This window comes from Festucalex cinctus, chromosome 2 (assembly GCF_051991245.1).
Source record: "Festucalex cinctus isolate MCC-2025b chromosome 2, RoL_Fcin_1.0, whole genome shotgun sequence".
Classification (NCBI taxonomy): domain Eukaryota; kingdom Metazoa; phylum Chordata; class Actinopteri; order Syngnathiformes; family Syngnathidae; genus Festucalex; species Festucalex cinctus.
The window spans coordinates 2,235,047-2,248,840 of record NC_135412.1 but is presented as its reverse complement, the minus strand read 5'-3'; the positions used below and the strand labels follow the sequence as shown (position 1 = coordinate 2,248,840).

Sequence of the window (13,794 nt, the reverse complement as noted above, 5' to 3'; positions counted from 1 at the left end):
TTGGGCCAGTGTCTTTGCTATGGATGCTCTGTGAGAGTGGTTCTTAGCCTTGTTGGAGGAACTGAACCTGATTGATTTTATTTTTTTAATTCAAGACGTAGGTGTTTTGTTTTTTTACTGGTGAACAAAATGAACGGGGAGTGTAGCCTTTTGATCAAATCTGTCTCTCTTCACCTTCAATTCAGAAAGCACTGTGTTCTTGTATTCCTCATCTCCATGCATCATTCTTTAGTTTTGCTAGCTAGCTAGTTGTGCTGGACTAGAATTGCGCAACTTTGGCATTTGCAAATGCAGTTGGGATGCTGATTCCCATCGCTCACCTCAACTCTATGTTTACACAATGAAAACAGCAGAGGCCCCAGAATTGAACCCTGTGGAACACCATACGTTCCGTTATACATGTGAATTCATATTGCACATATTCATCAGAACACTTTCTGGATTTTCTCGACGTCGCAGGATGTCATAAGTCGACCACCGAGCTCAACAAATTCTAGTGTTGTTCCGATACCGTTTTTTAGCTCCCGATACCGATACCCAGCTTTGCAGTATCGGCCGATACCGATACCATACCGATACTTAAGTTTTTTTTTCCCTCAACATGAAAAAGCTGTCCTGCAATTGGTTCAGAGCATTCAAGGGCCAAGAGGATATCTTAGATCGGCATGCAGTGAACATGTCACATAGTGAATGTCGTGCACGAGCAAGACACAAGATGCTGCATCCAAAATCCTATATTAGCGTTGGAATTAATGGTATCGGCATGTTACTTGTGAGTAGTCACTGATACCGATACCACTGTTTTAATGCAGTATCGGCACCTCTGCCGATACCAGTATCGGTATCGGAACAACACTACCAAATTCCCTGCCGCAGTTTGGCCAAGCAACGCAAGCGTGATCACCTGCAGCTAACGATGGCCAAGCGGGGCGTATCATCACGAATCATTCGGGTTCGGTCGAACCCAGGTTAAGAACCACTGCTCGACGATGTCATTTTCATCTGCCGAATACCTGTTTATCCTGGAGGTCAGCAGAGAGCTCGTAGCTCTCCGAGAGCGAGCGCGAGCGCTTGATGGCCTCCTCCTCCGCCTGCTTCCGAAGGATGGACTGCGAGTGCTGGAGCTTCGGCCGACGGGGTCTCTGAGGCCCGGGTTGAACCCCGTGGCTGTAGAGGGCGCTATCGAACCGGTCGGGGCTGATGGCCGACCCGTGGGTCACCGGGCCCGACCCATAACCTGCTCCTGCATCCAGGGAAGGGCCGCTCTCATTGGACCGTCCGTCCCCTTCCACACTGCAACCAAAAAAACAAAAAAATTAGGAGACTTTAATCAGCAACATGCAAAACTACTATACGCATTAAAACGTACCAGCAGGAAATAGATGAAGGCAGTGATGTGTTATGCCATATAAGAAAGTAGAATATGTAACTTCTAGGGGTGTGAATTGCTTAGTACCTGATGATTCGATTCGTATCACGATTCATAGGTCACGATTCGATTCGATACCGATTAATCCCGAGACGAATTTCTAAGTCAATTGTTGCGATTTTTTTTTTTTACTCAAATTTAAAACTTGTATATGTGCACTGTAAGATTTGTATGAAAATGTATTATTTATCTGAAACTTCAGTTTTATAACTGTGAGTCACTGTATTTAATAAAACGGTTTGTCATCAGTTTCATATTTGAACAGCTTTGAAATAAAATATTAAGGCTTAATGTTCCATTAATTAATATAACACTTTTCCACGATTAAGGTGTGAACCCTAACCCCAAGTAAGACATTTTGTTGAATATTTTCCATCAAAAATGGACGTTTAAAAATCAATTTGGCCGCCTATTGATTCGATTCGAGAATTGTGCGATGTAATATCACGATATATTGCCGAATCGATATTTTTTAACACCCCTAGTAATTTCCATAAACTTCTCATAAGTACAATTCTGACTTTAAATGGGAGCGAGACAGAAATATGCCAACTGTTAAAATATACATCATACAAATAATAAAAACAAAAAAAACCGCTACCATCAGCATCAATGTCACAAGAAAGAATCAAACTAAAACCAGATATACAGTCACCTGACCAGTTCCCTGGCCGTGTTAGAAATATTGTGAAGAAAAACAAGTGGTTACTCACTCACTCTTACACTCAGTTGAACAAGACGACTGCTTATTGCGAAAGGACATTCGATGTTCTATAAAGTGCCAACTCTTCCTCCATATCTTGTCCACCATTCTTTCAGCCCAGCCAGGTCCAGAGTACACAGACTCGTCCAGGAAACTTCACCTTATTGCCACCCCAAGGGCCAATCAGTGACCGCAGAGAGTTGCATGATGTTTGCCGGAGTCACGTCACACTGTGGAGGCCCTTGTCTCAAAGTCCACTTACATACACCACGGCAGAGCAAACACGACTTCTGCAGGCGGCTATGATGTGTCCTAAGCAGCTACACTTCACATTTCTTCTGCTGCATGCTACAGAGTGGCCGCTGTTCATTGGTAAGCAAATGTGTTTGAGCGGTGACACACCCACACAGTGTACACAATCCACTTCCTTTATTAAGTCAGCCCGACTTCAACATGCCGCTACAACAGCTTGCTGTCAAAGGACGGCAATCCTGAGGCAACACCGCTGCACAACAGAGTGTGGGCCAGAAAACTACAAAATGTCCACGACCTATTAGTACACACGAGTTGAAAGGATAAAACGTCTCACCCACCAGGCATCGTGAAACCGGAATTCAACCAGTTTGGCAGCTAAATCATTCAAAATTTGAACTAACATTTTTTTTTATTAGTTGAACAATAAACAGCTAAACTAGACTTTGCAATCTCAGCTTTTTAAAAAAAAAATTATTTATTTTTTAATGTAATTGTTTTTTTATCTTTGGCTTTATTTAGTTAAACACTTTCAAAGAATATTAGCGATACCAAAAAGATTAAAATAAAAGAACTAAATATGAAAAAGTGAGATGAAAAGATTACTAAGTGTGTAAACATTTTAAAATTGGAAACATTTGAACAGGTTTATTACTATTATTTCCACCGGGGACTATTACCGTATTTTCCGCACTATAAGGCGCACCTAAAAGCCTTCATTTTTTTTCAAAAGCTGACCATGCGCCTTATAATCCAGTGCGCCTTATATATGGATCAATATTGAGCCGCAACAGGTCTCGCTGTCAAGACGCTATCGGTGACCTTGCACGATCGGAGATCCCGCCATCTTGGATCGCTCGCTAATACTGATACTTTACCTCAGAGAAAATAATAAAACAGCTGTTTATTCATTTTGGGAGTGAATGGAGTTGTCAGAAAGCTGGTTTGTAGTCTATTAATAAAGTTTGACTGACCTATCTGACCGTTTTGTTGACATTGCCTTTAGCGCAGCACTATCTAATGGATGCCGTAACCCCAGCCTCTACTATAGCGCCATATATATGGAAAAAGTTTTAAATTATGTCATTCATTGAAGGTGCGCCTTATAGTGCGGAAAATACGGTACTTGTAAATCAGAACACTGTACGTGTTCGGTAAACATCTCCATGGAAATCTGAAGCAAAGCTGAGACCAGGTGAAGTCGTCAATGGACGGCTGCATCTGGCACATCTGGCCCAGCAGCCGTCTGTTAAGGCCCCATACTGTTAGGGCCCTTTACAAGTTCAGACGTGATCGGACGTTGTCATTGTATTATGGCCACAAGCCACACTTCACTTCTCTGTTCTCGCACATGAGCAGCCCATTCATTGTGTTCTGTATTTCAGGCTTGCATATGCAAACGCCAAAGTGACAGGCCTAAATGGCCTCTTTGAAAATTGGATTCACTTATGTGTGTTGTTTTGTTTATTCGTTTATTTTTGTAAGGGAGGTGGTTGTCAGCACATGTAGTCTAATATTTGTCTTCATCCCAACAATAGTGCTAAAATCATTCATTATGAGGGATGAGGAAATTGCTTCAGTGGTGATTGACTGTCCGTCAGTCTGTCACTGATGTACACATGTTTTGCTGACGAATGATAAATGGTAAGAAGCTTTATTAACTCATTCACTCGCCGCCATTTTCACAGAAGCAATCCCGTTCGCTCCCTGGCTGTTTTACTAGATTTTGACTGATTTTGCAAGGCCCACAGAATATTGTGTCCTATTGCTATAAAAGCAGGGAATCTATCAAAATAAAGATTAAAGTCTCTTCTTTCATCAGGAAAAAAAAGTATATTTCTATCTGTTTCCGTTTTGCAGCAATTAGCATTTGAAGAGAGCTAAGTTTCATCAGTTTTCACAAATCTATTTAAAATTGTAATGTTTGTGGAATAACTACCATTTCTGCAACTGTTCTTTGCAGTTGAGAGGCTGCGTCAAAGCCTTATGTTTGTTCTAGCATACAAAAAAAAAAAAAAAAAAAAAAAAAAAAACGTATAAAAAAAAAAAGAAAGGCGGACTAAGCACTGAAGGAAGTGGGTTTTCCTTCATCAGTGTAATTGTCACTAACGGGCTCAAGTACCAACAGAGCTCTCAGTCCATCACCGACCAACACCTGTTTTTTTGATGATTGACAGACTGACAGATAGTAATGACCGAATGTGCACCTAAAATAGTGGTGAAAAGTGATGATGACAGGCGCATGGTGAGAATAATATAATGGCCTGACGATTATTACAGTTACTGGAAGAGAAACAATTTGTCTTTCACAATAAGAGCATAAAAAGGATGTGAACGTGGCTGAAAGTGATTTTCACATTCGGTAACAAGAAAAAATAAATATACTTGTAGTCCAGTTCCAAGAACAGTGATGTGTTTTTAAATGGCTACAGAGATGATGTTGTTAGGTATCACACGCATTCATTTTTCTACATAAGTGTCACAGATGGAGATGATCTCATCAGGGTTTAGCCTCTTCCTAGCAGGTACATGTGAAGTTGGAGTGCCGCACTAATGCACAAAATAAACAACAGCTTTAATACAGCTGCGACAACAAAGACGAGTGTAACACTGCGTACAGTCCATTTCATAATCGGGGTGGGGGTGGGGAGGACGACGACTCCCCAACCATCTGTCAAGTGCAATGCTACCATCCACACACACCTTCCGTGATACTGCGGTACCAGAGTGCAGCCTCTGGTAATTTCTGATTTCATGTATTCATTAGGAATTGATTACTGACCTAGACTACTGTTACTGACCTACATATTGCGACAATGATGGGGAGGATTAGGGGACGATAAAAACAACAACAACTGTGTGTCGTCTTCATCTCTTTTGTAAATATTTAAATCATTTGGACTTGGTAATGCGGGTGAACAGGTTTTGCATAGCTGTTTAATATGGAGTCATTCAAATATATGCTTCAGCAAAGAACAATTTGCTCCCTGCCGTTACAATTCTGAACTTAATGTCAAGTGAGTTAGCTATGGTTACAGTTCAAAACATTGACTTCTAAACAAGTCAAGAAGAAGATGAAGGCGGCCAACTGCTTTCTATTTATTTTCTGGTATGTGTAAAGACATTCCCTATGGTGGTCTTTCACATTAGCCTATTTGCATTTATAAATGTTTGTTTCATTCAATAACAATTGGCTGAGGAGCTAACACCTAATTTCCACAAGTAGAGACTAACAAAAGCATGGTCAAAAGCTACACACAATTAATAACACGCACAAAGTGGGTCATCTGAGGTTCAGACCTTATTGAAAAACATTTACCAAGTGGTCAAACTACATTTTTATAAAACCCATTGTGACTGCAATGTTGACATGATCACCTAGTAGAGTAATACAGTTGTGGGATTTGCTAATTATTCTAAATTTTAGGACGTTAAAGACTGACAAACACTTCATTTGGCTTCTTTGTGTTGTTTTTGGTAACATGGCACCAATCAACTTTCCATTTTGTGCCGGAGGGTGGGGACCAAAGAGCCTGCTAGCCTATGAGGTCAGTTGCTACTAGTGGTAAAAAACTGAGGAAAAAAATGGAAAGTCAGCTCGCAAAGAGCTTGCATTGAAGTAAAAGGAATTTTGAAAAGGGAAAAAGAGGGTGGGAACTTGCAGTAAAGGAGCAGGGCACTATTCCAGAAGACTCCAGCTTGCGCTATGCTTTGGAAAACCATTGGAACACATAAACCAACATAAAAACATGAGAGAAATGTGAAGTCTCCTTCCGCCAAGAGATAGCTACCAAGTGGCGTGCGTCTCTCGGCTGGCTTGTATCCACCAGAAGCTCCAACTCCGATGGCGGCATGGATAAGCAGCTCAGCTGGCAGTGATTTGCAGCCGCGGATTTGAGGGAAATGGGAGGGCAGGTCCCCCCCACTCTCTCAAAAAACCCCTGCCCAGGCCTCAGCTCATTCCCTCAGTCGGACCTGAGGGAGAAACATTCCTCCATCCCGGAAAAGCGAGTCAAATCTACAGGAGGTCTGGGAATTGTGGAAGGTTAATGAAGAGCAGGCTGCCGCAACGAGAGGAAGTGCGAGCGAGCTGCTGCTGCCTCTCAAATGAAGAAGCGGACGGTTCAAATCAGTCGAACTCCCCCACTTGACTGCTCAACGAAATATCCTTCAATACGCAGCCTGATAAAATGTCGCCTGCTTAATTGGTATTCATTTACAGCGATAATTGCGTTCTGGAAACACTTGCGTGAAAATGAACCCGACCCGACTTTTTTTTTTTTTTTTTTTTTTTCCTCTCTCACAGTTGAAAGAATCAAGAAAATGGCGTAAAAGGCCAAAGCATGACGATTTCCGTCTTGTCAAATGACATGCACGCAAAAACAGCTCATTTCAATGGTGTCAGCATGGGTTGCTAAGGAAGTGCATCATTATTTCCTGGAGGGAGCACAAAATGACTCAGGTTTAAAGTAGAGTATGAGTAATAATAACCCAAAAAAGCAGCATACAGAATTCAAATGTAACCCAGGCCCCCTGCCTTTCTTCATCTGTCTATTCACCCATGACATTTTTCCATGATATTTGGCATCACGCTTCTTGACGCACACGCACAGACCACGTTGTGTTCCAAAGACAACAAAAGCAGATGTTCTTGCTCTGCAGAGAGCTCATAAATACAGATGCACGCAGCAGCCCTCACAAGCACACATTAAGGGAAATGGATTCCTCAGGTGGAAGTTTTGGGGGGGGACCACACAACAACACGCTCGCCGCCGGGACCAATAACGTAAGTGTCGTACCCAACTGGCCGGCCTGCCAACACAGTTGGGTTCATGCTGGATTATTTTTGCAAATGCGATAAAATAAGCAAGTTGCCGTTTGGCATAGCCAACCGGGATGCTGCTCCAACCGACAGCCTAACAGTCGCTCAGTGGGAGCTTGCAACAAAGTTGACAGGAGTATCGTAAAACTTTTGGGTTCAAAAGCTGCGGGGTTTGATGCCTCTACAAATCACAAACTGTCATCCAGCCTCGCCGGTTGTTCGTGTCTGCATGCGACTGTCCCCCCACATCAAACGCTTTGAAGGACCGTTTCATCTACTGTAAAAACCCATACGCGAGCCTGGCTTTAATAAGTGCATTGTACTTGACTGAGGACATAAGCAGATGTTGAACATTAAATGACTAACATAAGTAGCAACTATGTTTCAAACTATACGGCTTCTCTTTGGTGTGCTGATCAACAATCTTTCCTGAGCAGTCCATCCATCCATCCATCCATCCATCCATTTTCCTGACCGCTTATTCCTCACCAGGGTCACGGGAGGTGCTGGAGCCTATCTCAGCTGGCTATGGGCAGTAGGCGGGGTACACCCTGGACTGGTTGCCAGCCAATCACAGGGCACACGGAGACGAACAACCATCCACACTCACAAGCACACCTAGAGACAATTCGGAGCTCCCAATGAACCTGCCATGCATGTCTTTGGAATGTGGAAGGAGAGCGGAGTACCCGAAGAAGACCCATGCTGGCACGGGGAGAACATGCAAACTCCACCCAGGAAGGCCGGAGCCTGGACTTGAACCAGAGTCTTCAGAACTGGGAAGCGGACGTGCTAACCACTCAACTACCGTGCCCCCGTCTAAAAAATGGCAATTACAATATCTACCTACACTGGAAAATCTGAAGTTGAATGTCTCTCAAGTCGACCAGATATACGTGAATAATATGCCTCTTAAAGGTGTTCAAAATCTGACCACATATTGTGTTAAAGGGATACTTGACTCATTGAGCCATTTCCAGCAGTAAAAAGTTAATATTTTGTCGATAAATAATGTGGTGACTTCATTATTTTTCATACAAAAAACAACCAATCATGGCTCAGTTCGTTAGGCAAACCCTGAAAAGAGGTGAGCCATGATTGGTCGTTACCTACATCCACAGCACGGGTGATGGGGTGGGGGGAGGAGTTGGGGGCGACGCCGGTGCCTGATTAGCAGAAGGGACGGCGGGCGGAGCGCGAGAGGTAGCTTGCTTACCTTTATGAAGCAAAACAAACGTTGACTTGCTCAAAAATAATAAAAATAAAAACAACGCACGTCTTGCGATGTGGCTATCGCGCACGCGCACATCGCGATTGCGATGTTCAAACGATATATCGTGCAGGCCTAATTGCGAGTATGAAAAAAATGACACCAGCGAGAGAATCAAAGGGATACATTAGCTATAAACTATGTAAAAAAAATACATTCATTTTAGTTGAAAATATGTACAACAAAGGAAACAAAATAAAGTTTTAAAACATTTTTATTCATAATAACTAGTCGGAGATTTATGCGCCGGTGCGTCATGAACATGTACAGTGGTCGTAAAATGCGACGATAAGAAAATAGTGAGCTGGCTGTCCGAATTACCAAACAGAATGAGGGCGCTATACTGTGTATTAGGCCACTATATAGTGCGGGACTATATAACGAATGAGGGGTTGGGGGACGGTGGACATTCGGACACAGCCTCTGTTTACGTCCCACCACTGCAAACAAGACTACGTGCTTTGCTCTACTGCATGACATCATAGATAAAGTAAACACAAGACTGCACAATGACACGTTACAGAAAATTATGAACAGATGTTTTTTTGTGTGTGTGTGTGCGTTTATTTCCCCCTGTGGATAGTATTCCCCAAAAATCTGCAAATGTGTGAATTGCAGAGATGTTTTTAATTTGGGCTGTATTTTCAATGCTGCTTGAAACAAAGACACTGTCAAGAAAATGGGACAATGTGGTATGTGGGCTGTGCTTACAGTACTTAAAAGGAATCACAAATCAATATGGCTCCCTTCTATACTTCCAGACCTCATTCTGTCTGAATCAAGGCGGTCCGCTCCTCTCCTGTCAAGCATCAACAACAACAGTAGAGTCGATGTCAGTGTGGAATGATGAAACCGCCCTCCAGTGTGTACTCAACACCTGCCCTCAGTTATTAAAAAAAAAAAAAGCACACCGTCATGTCCAGGAAGCAGGACGGCCGCGACACGCCACAGGAATGCCCTTCAAGCAGGGAGAACAATTCGCAACTCACAGATGGAGTGAGTACAGTGAGACGAAACACACCATGATGACATTAAGTGACTCAGAGACCACTTTAAAAGTACAACTGGCACTCGATTTGAACAAAAGCCGCAGACTGGTCAACTATGATGGGATTACAGGGAAATAAATGCGTAATTTGAGTGGACACGCACAGGGAGGAGCGTCTCGGCGCTGTTTAATAAACGGAGCTTTACGAGCTTCCAGCACGTCCGACGACAAAACAGCCATGCATTCAGTGAACACACACACACACACACACAAAACAAACAAACACGCTCGCGTTTGAAACTCTCCGATTACTCTTACCAGCCATTCAGCTCCAGCTCCAGCAGGGATTGAGTCTTCTCCGAGTTACACTGCAAACACCACATGCTGGCTGGCCACCACTAACAAGACCCAACCACCGGACATCAGCGGTCTCGACGCCCCTTATTGATGCTTCAGACGCGTTCTCTAATGGACAAACTCATCTCCAAAGCGCCATCTGCGATTGTTGGTTGTGTCGCCACGCGCTGTGCAAGTCAGAACCATCACTTGGCCTGGCGAGAAACGCTCCCGGCGGAAGGTCGGCGGACATGGTCAGTGCTAAGTGGCAGTCTACAACCTCTGACAGACAAGTGGAGCTTTTTTGGGGTTCGCTCTTTCTCCCTCTGTGTTCGAGTTGTGCCGGGCAGCAAAGAGTGTGCAGGGGGGGCGGAGCGCAGGCTTGGACACCGGGGAGTGTGGGTTTTTTTTTTTGCCAGACGCTGAGCGCTATGGAAGAGGGAGGGCTGTGGCGAGGGGGGAAAATGGGAGGAGGGTTAGTGTAGCAGGGTAGAAACAGAAGAGAAGAGGATGGAAAAAAAAAAAAACTTGTGAAAAGCTCATCCTGAAGGGAAGGGACACAAAAATGACCCCGAGGCAGAGGATGTAAGAAAATCACATTTTTCCGGAGTGTTATCAGCTAATCGAAAACTTTTAAAAAAAAAATAAAAAAAAAGGAAAACAGATCCGAGTTGGAGGAGAGTCAGTTATTTAGGATGAAATGAGTGCAGTGTATAAATAGGAAAGGAATATTACGAAGTGATGTTGCGACAAATGTTCTGTTAGCTGATCTTTTAGTGAGTCGAGATTGAAGAGTGCACTTCTATTAATAGAGCCTCTCAAGGCTGTGTTGGAGTGACGTGAACTAAGAAAAGAACTCGAGTGGATTCGGTGTCTTTCATCTGTAAACTAATGAATAAATAACAGATTAGAACATCTACAACATCTCTTCACAAGAGGATTTTATCCAGCAAGAAAACCATGGCTAGTATCTGTGAAAAGAGCCCAGTAATTTCCGTCCACCTTCACGCTTGCAGTTGACCTCAACACGGTCTGTTTTGGAGACAGAGTCGAAGACTAATCACCCCTCTGAGAGAGGTGGGGGGGGGGGATGGGGTCAACTGCCCTCCATTAAAAGTATTTTCTGTCTAATGACAACACAGGAAACTGGAAGGAGAAGTTTATAGGAACAGTCTATACTGAAAGATGCCTTTAATTAGAGGCAGACGTAGCAGGTTAGTCAAAGGAGTCACGATGACGAATGATGATGATGTGGACGACTGATCTATTTTGGTTATTTTGGATCTTGGCCCCGTTCACTAGTGCCTACAGCTGCTAATGCTAAAGCCCCCGAAGAGTCAACTTACAGATCTCACTTATCATGCAATCATTCCACTCGCACAACAAAAGCGCTTTCCTCCCGAGTTCCGGTAAACAAAACAGATCATTGGGGAACAAAAATCCCTTTAAGATGACGCGTTAGTGTAACGAGTTATTTAATAACGATTTCCAAATATGTGTGTGATGATAGCGGTCTCGTTGCAGGCGCTGTAATCCTAAAAGTCCACTGGGATCAGAGAAGCAGCAACGTTTATTTGTTTGGGAAGGAGATAAGAACTATCAGAGCCTCATTTTGACATTTATAAGCTCTGAGCCTATTACAAATGTTTCAGCAAGGCACACGAGGGTCGGATTAGAACAATTCTGTCTATAGAGAGCTCAGCTAAAATGATTCAATTTGAAAAAATCCAAGGTAAAACTGGTATTATATTGATAGCGACAACGCAAGGACGCAATCCAGTGGAATTCTCTTGGCTGCCTCTCCTCTTGTGTTACGATCCCGTCTAGTCATCCCGTCTGGTGAAGGCCCCTTCTCCATCTCCCGGGTTCAGCCCTCATTGCTTCTTCGCCGTGGAATGATGTCATTGAAAATTCCAAGCAGAGGCCCTCTCACTGCTCATAAAACACCATTTCTTCAACTCATTACATATGGTCGCCCTGCTCTTTTCTACTCCTACTCCATCACGCTCTACGAGTCCCCGTTTCTTTCCTGAGTTAGATGCATCACACCTCGCGCAAGGTCAAAGAGGCACATGGAGGTCAGCTACACGCAAACAGACGTGGCACTATCAAGAGAAAGAAAGAAAAACAAAGGCTTTCCCAAGCATCGCAAAGAATGACAAGGCAAAGTAGGCGAAAGGACAGCAAGCAAATAAAACGGCAGAGGAAACAGATCGCTTCCTGGAAACTTGGGTCACAAGATTTCGGCATGTCGCCCACAGTCTACGTGACATCATACACCGCTTAAATTCGTCTGCATTTTCTTCAGAGACTGAGACCTGTGCTAAGAAACGAAAAATAAAAGGAAATCTCAGTTCTTGCCTGGTCTGGAAACAATTAGAATGGTCTGATGTCATACTTTGATACAAAAGCATATACAGACAACTTTGTATAGGGGGGGGAATCATTCTTTTCCGTGGGAACAAATCATTTCTTTGCAAAATGTTCAGACAACAATAATGGATACTGATTCTAAATCAGTTTGAACATAAACTTAACGTTTATAGTTGGAGGCTTAAATGCCACAATGAAGTAATTGGTGACGCTTGTAAACGTGTTGTAAATCACCCATCCAGCATTCTGCCATTTGTGCAAAATTACAAATCACAAAAACATTTGGATGTTACAGAATATAAGAACAACGACTTAATAGTCTAGAAGACAAAAAACTATTTCACAATTTAGCAAATTTCAATGATCCCATTTTTTTTCTACCTGTGTTCATTGTTCTTAGCCGTATGCCACTCAGTTTACACAAGTATCATTTCAGTCACTCTTGACTTCATGAATGTTCATTCGGAGATTGAGTGGGTGTTTTCTGGCTTCCTCTCATATTCCAAACACATATGCCAGTCAGGTGTGTTGAAGATGTGGAAACAGTTCAAGGACACGGATTTGGTACATCCAGTCGTTTGCCCCGTCTGAACCTTCCGCAAAAAGAACAGAGTTTGAACATTACAATTGAACCACGTTTGTGTTCTTCTTGCAAGCCAGTAAAATTTGTTTTATGGAACTCTGGCAAGTCTGTACCCTTGATTACATGCATATGTGATCCGTCTCACTCCATAAAAAGACATATGGAGGTCATGTATGGTGTACTGTTACCATTATTAGGAGCTGGCATCGTTTGTCCTTTTGCAACAATTTCCTCTCAGCTTGCTCGGTGTCCAGCGAGCAAATTACTCTGAAGCTTATTACCCAAAGCCCAGCCCCGACACGGAAATACACCGCAGCACAATTGTCTGATCTAAAAATACACCCATGTGAGGTGACCCAATGTGGTAAACACTCTGTGAGGGAGATGAAACAATGCAGCGATGAGGAGCAAGAGAAATAAACTGCTGATGTCGACTTATGTCTGCAATTATATGAAATCAGCATTTCATTGTGTTGTTTCTACAGTCACAATGCGAGTATCTCTTGCGGTTTTTCAGTCAGAGCGGCCTTGTCTGTAAATGTGATAAACACCACAGCGGGTATAAATAACTGAGCCAGGCGCTGCCACTGTGGGCTGACAAAGCAGACCATGGGAAGCTGTCATAGGGGGGCCTTCAGTAGTGACAGCGCCGCTCATTGGTCAGAAAACGACACTACACGCTACTATGAAGACATACAATAGGTCCAGGAGGAGAAAAAATGTGCAATGATGTCATTTGGGAGCACTGAGGTCAGGCATGTTTATAATAACAGCAGGCGGAGAGGGTGGTTGGGTTATTCAAAGGAGGCAGGATGTGAAACGACAAGCTTTTTTTTTTGTTTTTCAAGAATACACATGGGATTGGGATGTGTGTGGGTCCGGGTGCATCCATTTTAGGGCAGTCAGAGAACCCCACCTGTCTCATTCGGTTTACAGAAAACTTTTTGTATAGAAAATGTGGCACAGTAATGGTTCAGTCAAGACCACTTGACTCAAAAAGCCATCTGGAGCAAATTTATTTGGCAGTACGGCTATTCT

At 43.2% G+C, this 13,794-nt stretch overlaps 1 protein-coding gene across 9 annotated transcripts in view; it reads right to left on the bottom strand.

The window, feature by feature from the left end:
• Nucleotides 1-13,794, bottom strand: part of iqsec1b (IQ motif and Sec7 domain ArfGEF 1b) — a 139,976-nt gene that overhangs the window by 15,428 nt on the left and 110,754 nt on the right. For 7 of the 9 annotated variants that reach the window (XM_077512075.1, XM_077512083.1, XM_077512077.1 and 4 more), the window contains one exon: nt 1,014-1,293. In XM_077512075.1, coding sequence (XP_077368201.1) covers nt 1,014-1,293 — 280 coding nt within the window. Of the gene's footprint in view, nt 1-1,013; nt 1,294-2,142; nt 2,515-9,782; nt 10,139-13,794 lie in introns of those variants that run through there. The other 2 variants (XM_077512081.1, XM_077512079.1) reach the window with 2 other exon arrangements.